General features: G+C 44.4%; 1 protein-coding gene across 1 annotated transcript; it reads left to right on the top strand.

Annotated features, from left to right (window-relative positions):
* The first annotated feature begins 2,439 nt into the window (after window positions 1-2,439).
* LOC145409505 (uncharacterized) lies at window positions 2,440-4,151 on the top strand. The gene is made up of 3 exons (XM_080279896.1): window positions 2,440-2,602; window positions 2,879-3,047; window positions 3,929-4,151. The coding sequence occupies exons 1-3, from the start codon at window positions 2,440-2,442 to the stop codon at window positions 4,149-4,151; spliced, it is 555 nt and encodes a 184-aa protein (XP_080136022.1).
* The last annotated feature ends 12,665 nt before the right edge of the window (window positions 4,152-16,816 follow it).

Genomic DNA, 16,816 nt, shown 5'->3' with positions numbered 1-16,816 from the left:
GTTAAGGACAAAGGCGGCTTGATAAAGCCCTCTATGAGTGCTGTGTCTGTCTGCAGATCAACAGAGAAAATATTTCAGAAAATGTTGAAAAGTCATGACAAATTTGAGCTACGTAACATTCCCAGAATTTCCTCTCTAGTTGCATATTCTGTATTGAAAGAGACTGGTAGCACTGCATTTAAAACACATGATTCCCATATGTTTGAATGTTCACCTGATAATAATCACATTTTTTCTCTTATTAAAGCAGTGGTGCTTGCATATTGCAAGATACGTTTGCATCATCTTGCAAAAGCAACCACTGCTAAAGTAAGAGGCTGTTATGTTAGGAAAACACTAAGTTAGTATTATTTAAGAACCAGTAAGTGAGGGAACTCACCATCCACTCAATTAATGTAATGCTATTAATAAATTGGTATATGTTCGCTTCTAATCGTTGATTTTTGTGTATCCAAAGTAAAATGGTGCGTAGAGACAAGGTAAGGGGACCGGGAATAACTTTTCTTCTCACTTCATTCAGAGCGCAATAGTAATGGAGAAAAGGCTTAAAATAGCTAAAGTAATTATATTGATAACTGCTCTATCTATTTACATCAGGATATAATGCAAAAAACACTCGGGAAAGGTTAGTATTTGTGAATTATGATGAGCTGTACGAGAAGGTCGGGACTCGGTAGAGTGGGCATCCTAAGATGGCCGCCGCCCCGGGCCCTCTGGCTTCACTTATCGCCCATACCACAACACAGGGACGCGCGCTCTATATGTATAACTCTGTGGTGTACGTGTGTAAAACTGGATGTTTATTTTTCAGTTTTCACGGAACCAAGCTAAAGAAATATAAACATGTACAAAAACGGGAAAAAATCAACCAAGGAAAACTGTTTCTGATGCATTTGAAATGCTGTGAAGGCATATTAAATCCCAGGTTTTGGTTTAAGATCTTTTATGAATACTTCCGAGGTTAGCGTTTGCCAGTGTAACCGACGCCATGTTTCAAGAGAACATTATTTTAGAAGTGGTGTGGTGTGTATCCTGCCTAGACTCTACTTTTTTAATCAGTTACAGTAACTTTACTTGTATTAATGTGCTTGGGAAAATTTAATAAGGCAATGGAGATAACGCAGAGGTGAGCATTCCTAGGGAGTACTCGTGTTTCGTGATCATAAAGAGCAACAAAGCAGAGCAGACGCTCAAGAAGGCTGGTTTTGTGAGTATCCTGATCCGCTTCCATAATTTTACCACTAGCAATTGATTTACGTGCATAATTCTGCTGGTTAATATTAAATAAACTAATGGAGATTACTAGGGTATAAGTAAGTGATGGAAATATTCGTGTTCTGAGACGGTTGGAGGTGTAAATGGAACAGACGCAGAAGGCCAGCTTCGTAAGTATCCTGCTCTGATTCGTTTTGCGGCAGCTTCCATGTAATTTACTTTCATAATTCTACTCACAAATATTAGATAAGGCGTACACTCTACCAAAGTTCCGCCTGGACCACCCTCTCGCCCGGCATGGTGAATGTGACAACAGCGCAGTGTGTGGAAGGGAGGAGGAGAGAAGAGGGGGAGGGGGGGGTAGAACTTGGAACGAGGAATGGCAGCGCTGAGAAGGAGAGTCACTTGTTATAATGCAATTGTAACAGGGAATTCAGTATGTTTTCCCCAAATAATTACAACTCCTATTTTTTTCATTCATTTTTGTAGGCACACGACGCCTGGACAGTAACCACTGCATATTTCATTACTCATTACTGACCACAAGCAGCTCTGCTTGCGCACCTCCTCTCTCTCTCCTCTCTCTCTGTTTTGTGTCTGTTGTATAAATGTGTGTATGTAAAATTGCATACCTTGTCAAGATAAAGTCATGTCATTTCACATAACGGATATCGTTTGCCATTAAAAGAATATTTATTGCACTGTAGGTAATAGTTTTACGGTAGGCATACAAAGTTATCTCTCTATGCTGATAGGTAATCATGTGTTCAGTGGTAGACCAGTAGCGGGAGGTGCCCTGTCACACTCTCAGAAATACACATTTGTGATTAATGATACAGTGTTCTGATTTCCCATTTGTCATTAAATAAACCTGACATGAAGAAGAGCAATCTCTCACACAAAATGTTTACTAAATGTTTGAAACTTATGATAATTTATACAGTATTGCAGAGCCATTGAATCTGAGTCGTTAAATTCTCGGTAATAATATATCACTAATAATATCCCCAAGTAACAGTTAATGAATTAAAATTTATTAGTATTAATGCAGGATGAGGTGGAAAAGTGGAAATCATGAATCTTCTGAGACACTAATCGAAGTCGGGTTCGAGAAACAGTTTTTCTGACTAGCAATCCCAGTACTTAATGACTGGTTACACCGAGGTCCGAGGTGTTCTCTACATTTCTGCTGTGTAGGTCTGTCAGTTCCCTCAGCATTTCATCATGAATAGACGAGAAACTGAGCTAACCAAGAGAGCAGAGATTGTTGCCCTTCATGACCTCGGATTTTCATCCCGTGTGATTGCAAGGCGGTTGGCAGTCTCTCGAACAACAGTTTTGAAGTGGATAAGGAGACACGAGGAAACTGGGAATCTGACTGATCTTGGTAAGTAGAAAACCGGTTTGTTTTGTGTTAAATATGTCCAACACAGTTTTCAGCATTTGTCACCTATGGGTCTTAATCCTGTTGTTCATAAGTCTGTTCATTATTAAGGATAACTAACGGTAACTTCGAAAGTGTAACAGTTCACTCAAACCTCCCCACTGGTAGTAAATTAAGAATGCCAAGCGGTTTAGAGTGATATCTCGATATAAGCTAAATGTTGGGAGAGTGGCCTCGCGATTAGTGATACGAGGTTCAATCATCGTTATCTTTCTACAGATAGGAGGCCCCGACCCAGGTTAACAACACCCCAGGACGACGAGAACATTCGACGAGCTGTTCAGGTCGCCCCTTTCACAAACGCGTTTGCCATTCGAGAAGCCCTCCACCTAAATGTGACCTCGCAGACCGTACGCAACCGTTTGCACGAAGCAGGGATTCACCATAGGTAAGGTCACGAAAGTTATGTATTTGCAAGTAAACGTAATTGTCCACAGCGTTAAAAGCAAACGTATATATATATATTTTTTTTGGATTTTTTCCTTAATTTTTCTCAGTGTTCTGTTGCAAAAGTAGGTAATACTCCTAAAAACCTGTCATATCTGACATCCAGTTTAGGGGAAATGAGAAAGACTGATACTTGCCAAATAAAAATAATTAATGTGTTTCTTCTTCACACATATCAAGGATTCCTGCCAAGAGAGAGCTGCTGACAGACCAACACCGGGGTGGCAGACTAGCCTTCGCTCGCCAGAATGTGGACAAAGATCTAGATTTTTGGTCCAGGGTAGTGTTCACAGATGAAAAAACATTTACCAGCACTAATCACGGCAGAATACATAACTGGAGGCCGAATAACACCAGGTAACATCTGTTCTTATCAGATATAAATAGATTTATGTAACAAATACCATCAACGGTTTTTCATCGCCAAAACATATAAGGCCCTTGATTGTATAAGCATGGTCCATGTTTCTGCTGTAGTGTTCATCGCTGATCTACTTTCATGTATCATTACAATTTGTTTAAGTTATTTCAGTTAAGTACTGATGGCTGTATATATATAATGCTAGGTATATATTCCTATACTTTCCTTCTGTCAGTTGTTCCCAAGCCTGCTTATTATCTGTATTTCCTCCATACCGTCAACTCTCTCTCTCTCTCTCTCTCTCTCTCTCTCTGCCCTGACCATTGCAATTTTTAGATACGTGGATAACCATAGGGCCATAATATACAGTAGAGGTTGCATCGTAGCATCATTTACGGCAAATCCCGCACCCCCAGTGAAATATGAAAGTGTTAATATGTTCATATTTTATTCACTCGCAGATACGACCGAAGGAACATATACGAGGAGCGCAGAAGTGGTCACGTCACGGTGAACGTGTGGGGATGGATGTGTATCCATGGCTTGGGTGACATCACAAGGATAGAAGGGCGGTTCACTGCTGCAAAGTATATTGAAATTCTACAGGATTTCTTCCTTCCCTCCCTTCGGGAACGGGATTTTCCGTTTCCTCCAGGCCCAGTAATCTTTGTGCAGGACCGTTGACCCATCCATACGGCAAGAGTAGTTACAGAGTGGTTCAGGTCTAGAGGGGACCTGCAGTTACTAGACTGGCCTAGCAAGGGGACAGACATGAACCCCATCGAAAATTTATGGGGGAATATTGTTAACTCTTGGGAGCCAGAGAATGAGCGAACACCAGCTGAACTTCTGGCCCACACTCAGGCCCAGTGGGAACTGGTAAGGAACCAACCACGCCTTATGCATGACCTTGTAGCTTCCATGCCCAACAGACTGCAAGAGGTGATCGAAAAAGAGGGTGGCTGGACCTACTACTAATAAAAATAACATGCAAATGGTATATGGAATTTTTAGTACCCTTATTATTATGACTGTTATTCCACTCCCTGCAAAAAGCTAAGTAAGAGATGCAAGTTTCATGAAAATGAGTTCATGTAACATATTGTATGAGACTGTTCTTCATGTCAGGTTTATTTAATGACAAATGGGAAATCAGAACACTGTATCATTAATCACAAATGTGTATTTCTGAGAGTGTGACAGGGCACCTCCCGCTACTGGTCTACCACTGAACACATGATTACCTATCAGCATAGAGAGATAACTTTGTATGCCTACCGTAAAACTATTACCTACAGTGCAATAAATATTCTTTTAATGGCAAACGATATCCGTTATGTGAAATGACATGACTTTATCTTGACAAGGTATGCAATTTTACATACACACATTTATACAACAGACACAAAACAGAGAGAGAGGAGAGAGAGAGAGGAGGTGCGCAAGCAGAGCTGCTTGTGGTCAGTAATGAGTAATGAAATATGCAGTGGTTACTGTCCAGGCGTCGTGTGCCTACAAAAATGAATGAAAAAAATAGGAGTTGTAATTATTTGGGGAAAACATACTGAATTCCCTGTTACAATTGCATTATAACAAGTGACTCTCCTTCTCAGCGCTGCCATTCCTCGTTCCAAGTTCTACCCCCCCCCTCCCCCTCTTCTCTCCTCCTCCCTTCCACACACTGCGCTGTTGTCACATTCACCATGCCGGGCGAGAGGGTGGTCCAGGCGGAACTTTGGTAGAGTGTATGTGTGTGATGTGAGTGAGAGTGGGTGTATTGAGATATTTGGCATTCTTGTAAGACGACGTTGAAGATGGTCGGCTTCGTCAGTGTCCTGCTCTACCTCCACATTTTCCTTACTTATAACAAATTTCCCCACTTAATTCTGCTTACTGTTGTTATGCAAGGTAGTGGAGGTAAATAAATGTGAGTTTGGTGGGAGAATATTGTTGTTGGGATATATTTAATGGATATCGGGTTTTCTCGTGTCCTTGCCGAAATTTTGTAAACATTCTGTCCTTGCTTTTTTTTTTAGAATAATCGTCTATCTATCTATCTGTTGCCAGACGCCTTAATCCCGTAAGGGGTGGCCACAAATAAATCGCCTTCATGTCGCCCTGTCCCCCACTATTTCACTGCCCTGCTCCCAGCTCACATCCCCCTCTCTCATATAGGGCCTACCGCTCCACTCCATCCCTCCATCTCATCCTTGGCCTCCCCCTCCACCTCACTCACATACCCTCTCCTCGGTAGTCTCTCACCCTCCATCCTCTCCACAAGGCCAAACCACCTTTTTGGTTATTGTCGGTGTAGTGATTATGATGTGGGTTTGGGGGTAATTTTTGAGTAGGATACCGCGTAATTAGCCCCTTCAAGCCGATGACGTGTTGGAGGGGGACGCCTGCAGGTGGTGGCACTCATATAACCACGCCAGTACCACTGTTAATATATACGTTCCTCAATCCCCATCCCATGACAGCAGGATGTGGCACTGCAGAGAGGTAACTTCATCCTGCACACCACCGGGTTCACGTTTAGCAGAGCAGGGAATCACAGAAACACTTTCACTACTGTCTGCTAACGATTTTAACTACGTTTGGCCATGTGCAGAGGATGGAGAGCAAGAGACGAACAAGAAGAGTGTATGAATGAGGTGGAGGAGGGGAGGGGGAGGAGGCCGAGGATGAGATGGGGGATGGAATGGAGATGTACCCTGTATATAAGAGATGGAGGTGTGAGCTGGAAACAGGGCACTGAAATGGTAGGGGACTGCAACGTGGAGGCGATTTGTTTGTAGCCACCCCTTACGGGATTAAGGCGTCTGGCAACAGATAAATAGACGTTTAGGCCAACACAGAATCACACTAACACTTTACTACTGCTGTCTGCTGACGATTTTAACTTTATTTAGCCAAGACGGGTTTTGTAAGTGGAAGGGTTAGACACAGCCTGCATGCAGCCCCACACTACCATGGAGTCTCCTAAGCGGAATAACATCGGTTACTGATACAAAGAATAAAGCTGGAATTTGTACTCTAACTTGGACCACACTCTTGGCCTTTGAAGCTTATTTCACAGCTCAGTGCCAGAAAAAGACAATACTGCGGCTCCACATCATATCCATAGCACTTCTTCGTGACTAGCATTGTATTCTAATGCTAATCTTTTTACAACTGCCGCTTGACATCATATCCATAGCAGTTCTTCGTGACTAGCATCGTATTCTAATGCTAATCTCTACAACTGCGGTCCAGCAGCGTCCTTACCATAGCACTTCCTCGTGACTAGTATCGTATTCTGATGGTAATCTCTTTACAACTCACAGTTCACGAGGAAGAGACAGCAGTTGTAGGCCAAGTTAGTGACAACAGTGTAGAGATCAGATTAAAGACGCACATACCGGTAACATAATGATTACATTAACAATCAATCTGTTGATGTATTTCCTTAGACGATTTTTTGTGTCATTCTTGCCACCTGGAGACAGTTTTATGACGATTTGCAACAGGTGATAAGGGGGTGATGGAGACACAGGCTGCTGGCCTGAATACATTGCAATATGTCACGTTGTTGAAGGGGTGAAGGCAACCTGACAGGTACACGTGGTAACTGTACCAAAGTTACCTGGTATCATATGTATCATCTTAGCACCGTATTTTCAGTGTAACAGGCTTCATTAGCACCTCATCCTTAGCGAATTAGTTTGCATATTGCACTTTACTACCGGGTATAGTGTTTTATGTTAATCCTGCCTTTTCATTATCCGCATAAACAGCAAAATAACCTGCAAAGAGGCAGCTTAGTAGCCATGTTTGCGGCTATTTAGGGGGAGGGGGGATCAGAGGCTGGGGCGGGGTGTGGCCCGGGGGTTTGTAGGGTTTGTGGTATTGTTCATACCTGTTTGGTGTGAACCACACCTGCGTATAATGAGGCGACACTGGATTTGTACACTGATTGGTAGTCTACCCCAATATGAACAATTTCGCCACGAGAGAGAGAAAGAGAGGGAGAGAGATAGAGAACTTAAAGGGGTGTAATAGGGGATAATGATAAGCACTGATAGGTCATAAAGGGAACTGTGAGCTTAAAGTTTGATGAGGATAGTACCTACTGGTATTCACAAAAAATCTTGTACAACAATAAGGCAAATTGCTTTCAGCACTGCTGGGTTGGGGCAGAAATTGCAAAGTCTGGCCAAAGTGACTGTGTACTCTAATATTGCATTGAAGTTGTGTGGCCTGTGTGAAAATAGTGCGGTACATTTATAACGCTGCTCTGCTACTCCACCTGGCTATTTCTTGTGTGTTGCAGGGACGGCTCAGTCAATGTTGTCAATGTCAGTTGTGTATCATGTACTGTGTATTCATTTCCTACTGACACCCCCCCCCCCACACACACACACCAATATATCATGTACTGTGTATTCATTTCCTGCTGCCACTGCTACACACACACACACACACACACACAGCTGTGCCCACAACACATCAGATATTGCAGGTGAGTGTCTTGTGAAGCTCTGTTTACATACTGCCTTGTACAACAATTTTGGCCCCTCTTGGACTCTTCATGGGGTACAGGCTCAACATGTGGTGTATTTTCTTTGATGATAACAAGAGTAATATTGGTCACTTTCTCCCCCCACCTGCAACTAATTGTTCCTTTCACTTGCAGGTACGATGTTACTTGTTACTAGTGCGTTACTTGGGTTACTTGCAAGATGGCAACATGAATACAGAGTCAGGCAGCGGTACGTGGCAGCCTAAGTTACAGAGAACCAGTGGCCCCAGTGTAGTGGCTTTCGAATTAAGGTGAGTCTTTTCAGTCTTCTTAGTGCAGTGACACCTTAATTTAGTCTGGCAGGCTCCATGTGAGTTTATTCAGTAGGTCAACTCTGGAACTGTCTCCCTCTGTCTGTATTTCCTACATTAAAGGATCGTTGTGGCGTGGATGCGATAGGAGGCGTTAGGAGAAATACATTGAGGTGATTTGACTATGTGGAGAGGATAGAGAGCGAGAGACTAACGAGGAGAGTGTATGTGAGTGAGGTGGAGGGTGGGAGAGGGAGGAGGAGGCCGAGGATGCGATGGAGGGATGGAGTGAAGAGGTATATGAGAGGGGGTGTGTGAGCTGGGAGCAAGGCAATGATATGGCGAGGGACAGGGCGACTTGTTTGTGGCCACCCCTTACAGGATTAAGGAGTCTGGCAATAGATAGATAGACTGATAGACCTACATGAAAATTATTGTTTTGAGTGTGGTGTGTTCTCAGTCCAGGTCAGCGTCTTTCCTTGCCACTTCACTCCGATGATGTCTTTGTTTATTCTTGCCATCTCCAGGTCATTTTATTCAACTTAGATCGAAAATTGATGTCCCTAAGTGCTGTGTCTTGGTGTGTTAAGCTGAGGTGTTTCTGAACCCTGTTGAGAATGGCAAGCACAGGACATAATTATAATTTTTTCACCTCTCTCTTCCTGTCTACATATAACTTTCCTATCCGTCTCTCAACTTCCTCCATGCCTCGCTTCCCATCCACTCACTATATGCTTTCTTCGTTTGCGCCACAGCCTGTCTCACCTCTTCATTCCACCATGCTGTTCCTTGCACCCCCTTTCGTCTTCACCCCACACACCACCTGGCATATGTTTCTCATTTTGTCACTTCCATTAGCTTGAGAGAGGGGATTTACACCCCTAGAGCTGGGCATTTTAAAGTTGGTGGTACATCTGCATGAGGGTATTGTGGGGCAAACTAGGTATTTCATGAAACACTTTTATTCTTACAAAATAGACAATATGCTTCTCGATGTTTGTATCAGTTTAAGTCAGTCCACCCTTCTAAGAGTACACCTGGCCATCACCAAGCTGAAAAGGGTTGGGAATCTTGGTCACGTTAGAACAAACGTTGTATTGTTAAGTCACATGGATGTCACTCGAGAAGAATACACTAATTCCTTGTTGTAGGTTGGCCTTTACTCCGTCTTTTTTGTTGTACACTTCTTGAATCCAGTGCCATTGTCAGTGTTATTCTTGCCATGTGTACACCACACTGTACTTTAAGACAGCTGTAACCCCTTCAATCCAGTGCCATTGTCAATTGCCAGTGTAAGGCAGGAGGCAGCCGTGGACCACGACTGGCAAAGGAAAAATTAACGACCAGAAGCAGACGACTAAAGCAAGTGCAAAGCAGAAAATGCACAGAGATATACAGAGGCAAGAAACTGGAAAAAATACGAGACAGCATTTGACAAGGGAAAAAAGGGTAACTTGAAAGCACTCAGACAGTGCATACCTCCGCCAATAAATAAGTTCTTTCTTGGCCCATGGAGCATCCTTCCACAAAATTTCATTGACATTCATTGAGAACTTATACTCTGCGGGATACGTAGCATCCGGATCTGGATCCAGATCAGCCCCAAAATTGAATCAATTCTTTCTTGGCCCATGGCCCACCCTTCAAAAATTTTCATTGAAATCCATTGAGAACTTTTGGAGATATGGTGTGGACAAACAGACATACATATGTGAATACATAACCCCCTCCAACTTCGTTGGCGGAGGTAAAGGAAATAGGAGGGATGATGACAGGCACGGCTGACAGCCAAGGACACAGGAAATTAGATTAACTTTTTTTTCTCTGTGAATATTTTCACCCTGGATCCTGCTCTTCTCTTGTGTGTGTGTGTGTGTGTGTGTGTGTGTGTGTGTGTGTGTGTGTGTGTGTGTGTATTTTATTTATCATTCTTACCACTCTTACTCTTCCATCTACTTCTCTGTTTATTACTTGTATCCTCCTCACTCTCTTCCACGTCTCCACTCTCTCTTCTCCTCTCCCTTCCCTCCTCTCTTCTCCTTCTCTACTCTCTACTCTCTCTTCTCCTCTCCCTTCCCTCCTCTCTTCTCCTTCTCCACTCTTTACTCTCTCTTCTCCTCTCCCTTCCCTCCTCTCTTCTCCTTCTCCACTCTCTACTCTCTCTTCTCCTCTCCCTTCCCTCCTCTCTTCTCCTTCTCCACTCTCTACTCTCTCTTCTCCTGTCTTCCTCCCTCTTTTCCGCTTCTCCACTCTCTACTCTCTCTTTCTCTCTCCTTTCCCCCCTCTCCTCTCCTGCTCCACTCTTTACTCTCTTCCTCTCCATTCCTCCTCCCTTCTCCTCCTCCCTTCTCTCTTCTCCTCTATCTTCCTCCCAGCCATCATCACACAGTACTTCATTTCTCCCTCTTGTCCACCTTCCCTGCATCACCTAAATCAAGTTTTGTTTTTGTTTGTTTGTTTTCATGCACACATTGTATATTATAAGCATTTATTCACCACATGTTTTTCTCAGTCAGTCAGCGAGTTTCTGTCTCTGTCTGTCTGTCTCTCTCTCTCTCTCAGTCAGCAACTTTCTGTCTCCGTCTGTCTGTCCCTCTGTCTGTCTGTCTGTCTGTCTGTCTCTGTCAGCAAGCTTCTGTCTCTGTCTGTCTGTCTGTCTGTCTGTCTCTCTCTCTCTCTCTCTCTCTCTCTCTCTCAAAAATGCAAACACAAACATGTAAACAAACAATCAAACAAACAAACAAAACACACACAAACACACACACGTCGAGCAAAACAAGCCTCTCTCTTGCTATCGTAGGCGAGGGTGGAATAAAAATATAAAATGAAATTATCACAATCTGTGTGGGGAAACACAGGAAGCAGAGCAGCGACGATGTACAGTGGGTAAGGGAGGGGGAGGAGAGGAGGGGTAGTAGTGGGGGGAGGAGGGAAGAGAGAGAGAGAGAGAGAGAGAGAGAGAGAGGACAGAGGAAGGGACTGGGAAGAAGGATGGAGTGAGGAATGAAGAAAAGGGGAAGGAGAGAGAGAGAGGAAACAGGAAGAAACAGTGAGTGACTGTGGAAGGGAGGGAAAGATAAAACAGAGTGGAGAAAAGGAGAGAGGGAGCAGCAAAGGGACGGAGGAAGGTTGGATAAAAGTGAAATGGAAGAAGGCAGAGTGAGGGTGTGGGTGGAAAGGAGAGAACAGACTGAAAAAGGAATGAAGTCAGTAGGGACAGGGAGACGGATGATGGGAAAGAGGGTGGATGACAGACAACACTATGAAGGAATAGGGTCAGGGAGAAGAAGAAGGGATGATATACTCTAGGGTATGGAAGGGAGGGAGGGAGGAGGCTGAGTGAGGGAGGAAGGGCTGGGGCAGGGTTAGGGGGCAGGGAGTGGGGGTTACAACATGAGGGGGCAGCGAGAGGCAGGAAGAGACACCAGAGTGTGACATCCATCACCGCAGTGACAGTCATCTGCACAACACATTTTGGTAAATCAGGACATTTCACGCCTTAGGTTAGTGCTGTTGCCAACACCTTCACAAAATGTGTGGGAATAATTAGCCCTGACTGTGGTGTAAAAAAGTTGATTACAGAAAGAGAGCAAGAGTGGACCAGTGCATTAGCCTTTGTGTTGGCTGTGTCTTGTTTATTTTTAAGTTCCAGATTCTGCACTGTACAGTAAGTTACTTCTGTATTGAGGACAGTGTCACTGGCAGTGCTGTGTGTACGCATGTATCTGTGAATGCAAATATATATATATATATATATATATATATATATATATATATATATATACTTAGGAAAACGAAATTTTGCGGGAAGGTAGACGTTGTACTTTGAACAGGTTTTGGGCAGGACTGGACCCGTGAAGAGGCCTATTTACACCTGGATCAGGGGGCAGGGGAGAATGTACCCCATTTTCTAAATTTCCTATAAACATAACAAGCTGTGGCTGGCAGGGTTTATTTTACATGGAAAAAAAAAAAAATCACGGTGGTAGAAGGCCATCCCGGCGAGGTTTTAGGCAGAATGGAATCGCCAAGGCCTGCCTCTGCGTACACCGAGGTACACGCCAACACCAACTAATTTTTACACACGGTGAGATCCCCTGGGGCTGCCCCGGCAGGCAGGATGTACCCTACGGGGGGGGGGGCACTCCAAAGTTAAACAAATTGTCTCTTAATTGCAAGACTAAAAGTTCAAAATCTTTTGTTGTTACAGGAACAGTTACATTTCACCAACTTGACTGTAAATTGTCTACCACCACTGCTGTAATAATCTTTACTATTAGTAATACATTTCCTCTTGGACATTCACTGGTTATTTCTGCCGCCAATACTGCAACTCATAAACTGAATACATCTTAACATTATAATAACTGGTCAGCAAATAATACAAAGATGAGAAACGGGTCAATATGTGTACATAATGCAAAACTCTGTCTGCCCTTAACATTGACATTATTCCCAGTGATGATGGAGGCAGGGATGATGGTTGTTGTGGTAGAGGCAGGGGTGATGGTTGTTGTGGTGGTAGAGGCAGGGATGATGGTTGTTGTGGTGGTAGAGGCAGGGATGGTGGTTGTGATGGTGGTAGAGGCAGGGATGATGGTTGTTGTGGTGGTAGAGGCAGGGATGGTGGTTGTGATGGTGGTAGAGGCAGGGATGGTGGTTGTGATGGTGGTAGAGGCAGGGATGATGGTTGTTGTGGTAGAGGCAGGAATGATGGTTGTTGTGGTGGTAGAGGCAGGGATGATGGTTGTTGTGGTGGTAGAGGCAGGGATGATGGTTGTTGTGGTAGAGGCAGGGGTGATGGTTGTTGTGGTGGTAGAGGCAGGGATGATGGTTGTTGTGGTGGTAGAGGCAGGGATGGTGGTTGTGATGGTGGTAGAGGCAGGGATGATGGTTGTTGTGGTGGTAGAGGCAGGGATGATGGTTGTTGTGGTGGTAGAGGCAGGGATAATGGTTGTTGTGGTAGAGGCAGGGGTGATGGTTGTTGTGGTGGTAGAGGCAGGGGTGATGGTTGTTGTGGTGGTAGAGGCAGGGATGGTGGTTGTGATGGTGGTAGAGGCAGGGATGATGGTTGTTGTGGTGGTAGAGGCAGGGATGATGGTTGTTGTGGTGGTAGAGGCAGGGATGGTGGTTGTGATGGTGGTAGAGGCAGGGATGATGGTTGTTGTGGTAGAGGCAGGAATGATGGTTGTTGTGGTGGTAGAGGCAGGAATGATGGTTGTTGTGGTGGTAGAGGCAGGGATGATGGTTGTTGTTGTGGTAGAGGCAGGAATGATGGTTGTTGTGGTAGAGGCAGGAATGATGGTTGTTGTGGTGGTAGAGGCAGGAATGATGGTTGTTGTGGTAGAGGCAGGAATGATGGTTGTTGTGGTGGTAGAGGCAGGAATGATGGTTGTTGTTGTGGTAGAGGCAGGAATGATGGTTGTTGTGGTGGTAGAGGCAGGAATGATGGTTGTTGTGGTGGTAGAGGCAGGAATGATGGTTGTTGTGGTGGTAGAGGCAGGAATGATGGTTGTTGTTGTGGTAGAGGCAGGGATGATGGTTGTTGTGGTGGTAGAGGCAGGGATGATGGTTGTTGTGGTGGTAGAGGCAGGGATGATGGTTGTTGTTGTGGTAGAGGCAGGAATGATGGTTGTTGTGGTGGTAGAGGCAGGGATGATGGTTGTTGTGGTGGTAGAGGCAGGGATGATGGTTGTTGTGGTGGTAGAGGCAGGGATGATGGTTGTTGTGGTGGTAGAGGCAGGGATGATGGTTGTTGTGGTGGTAGAGGCAGGGATGATGGTTGTTGTGGTGGTAGAGGCAGGGGTAATGGTTGTTGTGGTGGTAGAGGCAGGGGTGATGGGCGTTGTGGTGGTAGAGGCAGGGATGATGGTTGTTGTGGTGGTAGAGGCAGGGATGATGGGCGTTGTGGTGGTAGAGGCAGGGATGATGGTTGTTGTGGTGGTAGAGGTAGGTGTGGTAGTGGTGGTGATCACAGTACTAACGTGCACGGTGACAGCGGGGATGTGGTAGTGGTGATTGTCCTAGTGATGGTAACAGGCAACGTTGGTATGCATGGACAACATTTTCTGTTTTTACCCCGGTAACGACAGGTATCCATGCTAATATCTGTCTGTCTATCCATCTATCTACAGATCACTAGATAGGTAGACATAGACATATACACAGACATATAGACTGACTAACAGATAAACAGACATAAAGATGGACAGTGAGACAGACAGATGGATAATGTTAAGGTGTGGCTTTAGGTCAAATTGTATGGTGTTTACGGCATCAACAAGGTAGTAGGTTAGGGTGGTGCAGAGAGGTGCTACTATGGCAGTGTTGTGGGGCCAAGGCGCGGTAGCTGGCCTGGCACAACACTCCGGCGGGGAGATCTTCCTCATTTACCAAGTTGTCAAATTCTGGCCTGAGATACTGCTCCTACATACCTCTATACAAAGCTGATCCTCTTGGCGGCTATCCCTTACCCATTTGCCCTGCACCACGCCAGGTTACGAACCTTGTGTAGTCCTAGCTAGTTGCAGTCTGCCCCAGGACGGCGGCTACTTGCTTGTGGTCGATGGCACTGCTCGGCCACACGGACCAACAGACAGGAACAACAACAGCAACAACATTCTATCAGGTTTGCCAAAGCATCTCCCGCATACTTCTTTAATACCTCCCACCACCAGAACAAAGGCAGGCTGAGCTTGGTACAAACTTTTATCAGCCAAAAATATTCGTTGGGAGATTGTGAAATGTGAGTTTTTCCCTTGGCTCTGATACCTGTGTTGATATACAACAAAGAGTATGCCTTACCCAGAGTACAGTATGTGAACCTGCCTGGGTATCCTCCTACATACCAGTTTATTAGCCTGTGTTTTCACACTGTATCTTGACCCAGTAAAGTCTCTCCTGCCTAACACCCTACCACAACTTGTCCTGCCATTTATTTAACACTTCATTATTTTCCTACTTCACTATACTGCCTTTACCTTAACTTGGCACAGATTCTCGTCCTATCTATCTATCTATTGCCAGACGCCATAGTCCCGTAAGGGGTGGCCATTTGACTTTGAGTTATTTGTTTTACGGGGAGGGGCACTAACCCTCCAGCAACCCACTTGTTGACACGTAGGAAGCATGTATGGTTTGGTTATATGGTTACCACCTAACGTTGTAAATGGTTTCTTGGCTTACAGGAAACCATTTGGCTTGTCACTCGATGTAAAGCCACCTGTAAAGGAAAGGAAAGCAGAATAAGGCAATACTATGACTCTACATCCCTTCCATAGCACTTCTTCATGACTAGCATCATACTGTGCTGTTAATCTCTTGCTACAACCAGTAATGAAGATGGACAGATGGCAGTTTTAGGCCAAGTTAGAGTAAAAAAGGTATAGTATATCCGTTGCCAACGTTACCATTTCATTAGTGTACCAGACCATTATTTTGTGTGTTCCTTAACTCACTAATAAAACCGTTCATTAGTTACACCTTTCCTTCTGCCCCAGTTCATCAGTTACATAGTATACCAGTGTGTTATCTAGTTTACTAGTGTACTATTTCACTAATGTACAAGTTCATTTTTGTTCTTGAGAGCAGTGGAAATGAGTTATTTGAGAGGAGCCTGTGGAGTCACATGGAGAGACAGACTGACAAATGCACAAGAGAAGGAGCGTTGAGGTGTGGATGTGGATGTGATAGGAAGCGTTAGGAGAAACACACTGAGGTGGTTTGGCCGTGTGCAGAGGATGCAGTGCGAGAGACTGACGAGGAGAGTGTATGTGAGGTGGAGGGGGCAGAGGGAGGGGGAGGCCAAGGATGAGATGAAGGGAAGGAGTGGAGTGGTATATGAGATAGGGGAGTGTGAGCTGGGAGCAGGGCAGTGAAATGGCGGGGGACAGGGCTACATGGAGGCGATTTGTTTGTGGCCACCCCTTACGGGATTAAGGCGTCTGGCAATAGACAGATACACAGACGAGTTCATTAGTGTACTATTTCACTAGTTGCTTCGTTGATGCTGTTACCAGTCTGCCACTTTACTACTTCATCAGTTGTCCAGGTCATTAGTTTACCCGTTGTTCAGGTTCCAAGGTAAACCATTCCATAGTTGTCCAGTTCACTAGATGACCATTTGACTGGTGCTGGGGTTCACCAGAGTATTAGTTTACTAGTACATGAGTTTACCAGTCCATTAGTTAACCAGTTGTTTAGTTTACCAGTCCATTAGTTAACCAGTTGTTTAGTTTACCAGTCCATTAGTTAACCAGTTGTTTAGTTTACCAGTACATTAGTTAACCAGTTGTTTAGTTTACCAGTACATTAGTTAACCAGTTGTTTAGTTTACCAGTACATTAGTTAACCAGTTGTTTAGTTTACCAGTACATTAGTTAACCAGTTGTTTAGTTTACCAGTACATTAGTTAACCAGTTGTTTAGTTTACCAGTACATTAGTTAACCAGTTGTTTAGTTTACCAGGTCAGTGTACTGCCAGTACATTAGCTATAGTTCTTTTACGCTAATTTGGCCCAGATTTTTTCTTTTCTTTT

The sequence above is a fragment of the Coenobita brevimanus genome, chromosome 81 (assembly GCF_032717465.1).
Source record: "Coenobita brevimanus isolate Jiangsu-jjx chromosome 81, ASM3271746v2, whole genome shotgun sequence".
Taxonomy (NCBI): domain Eukaryota; kingdom Metazoa; phylum Arthropoda; class Malacostraca; order Decapoda; family Coenobitidae; genus Coenobita; species Coenobita brevimanus.
This window is presented reverse-complemented; position numbering and strand designations above follow the sequence as displayed.

Bases quoted from the DNA above. Each gene is read 5' to 3' on its own strand.
- LOC145409505 (XM_080279896.1), top strand. From the start codon at position 2,440: ATGAATAGACGAGAAACTGAGCTAACCAAGAGAGCAGAGATTGTTGCC. The intron at 2,603-2,878 runs GTAAGTAGAAAA...ATCTTTCTACAG, and splicing joins TGGGAATCTGACTGATCTTG to ATAGGAGGCCCCGACCCAGG. The intron at 3,048-3,928 runs GTAAGGTCACGA...ATTCACTCGCAG, and splicing joins GAAGCAGGGATTCACCATAG to ATACGACCGAAGGAACATAT.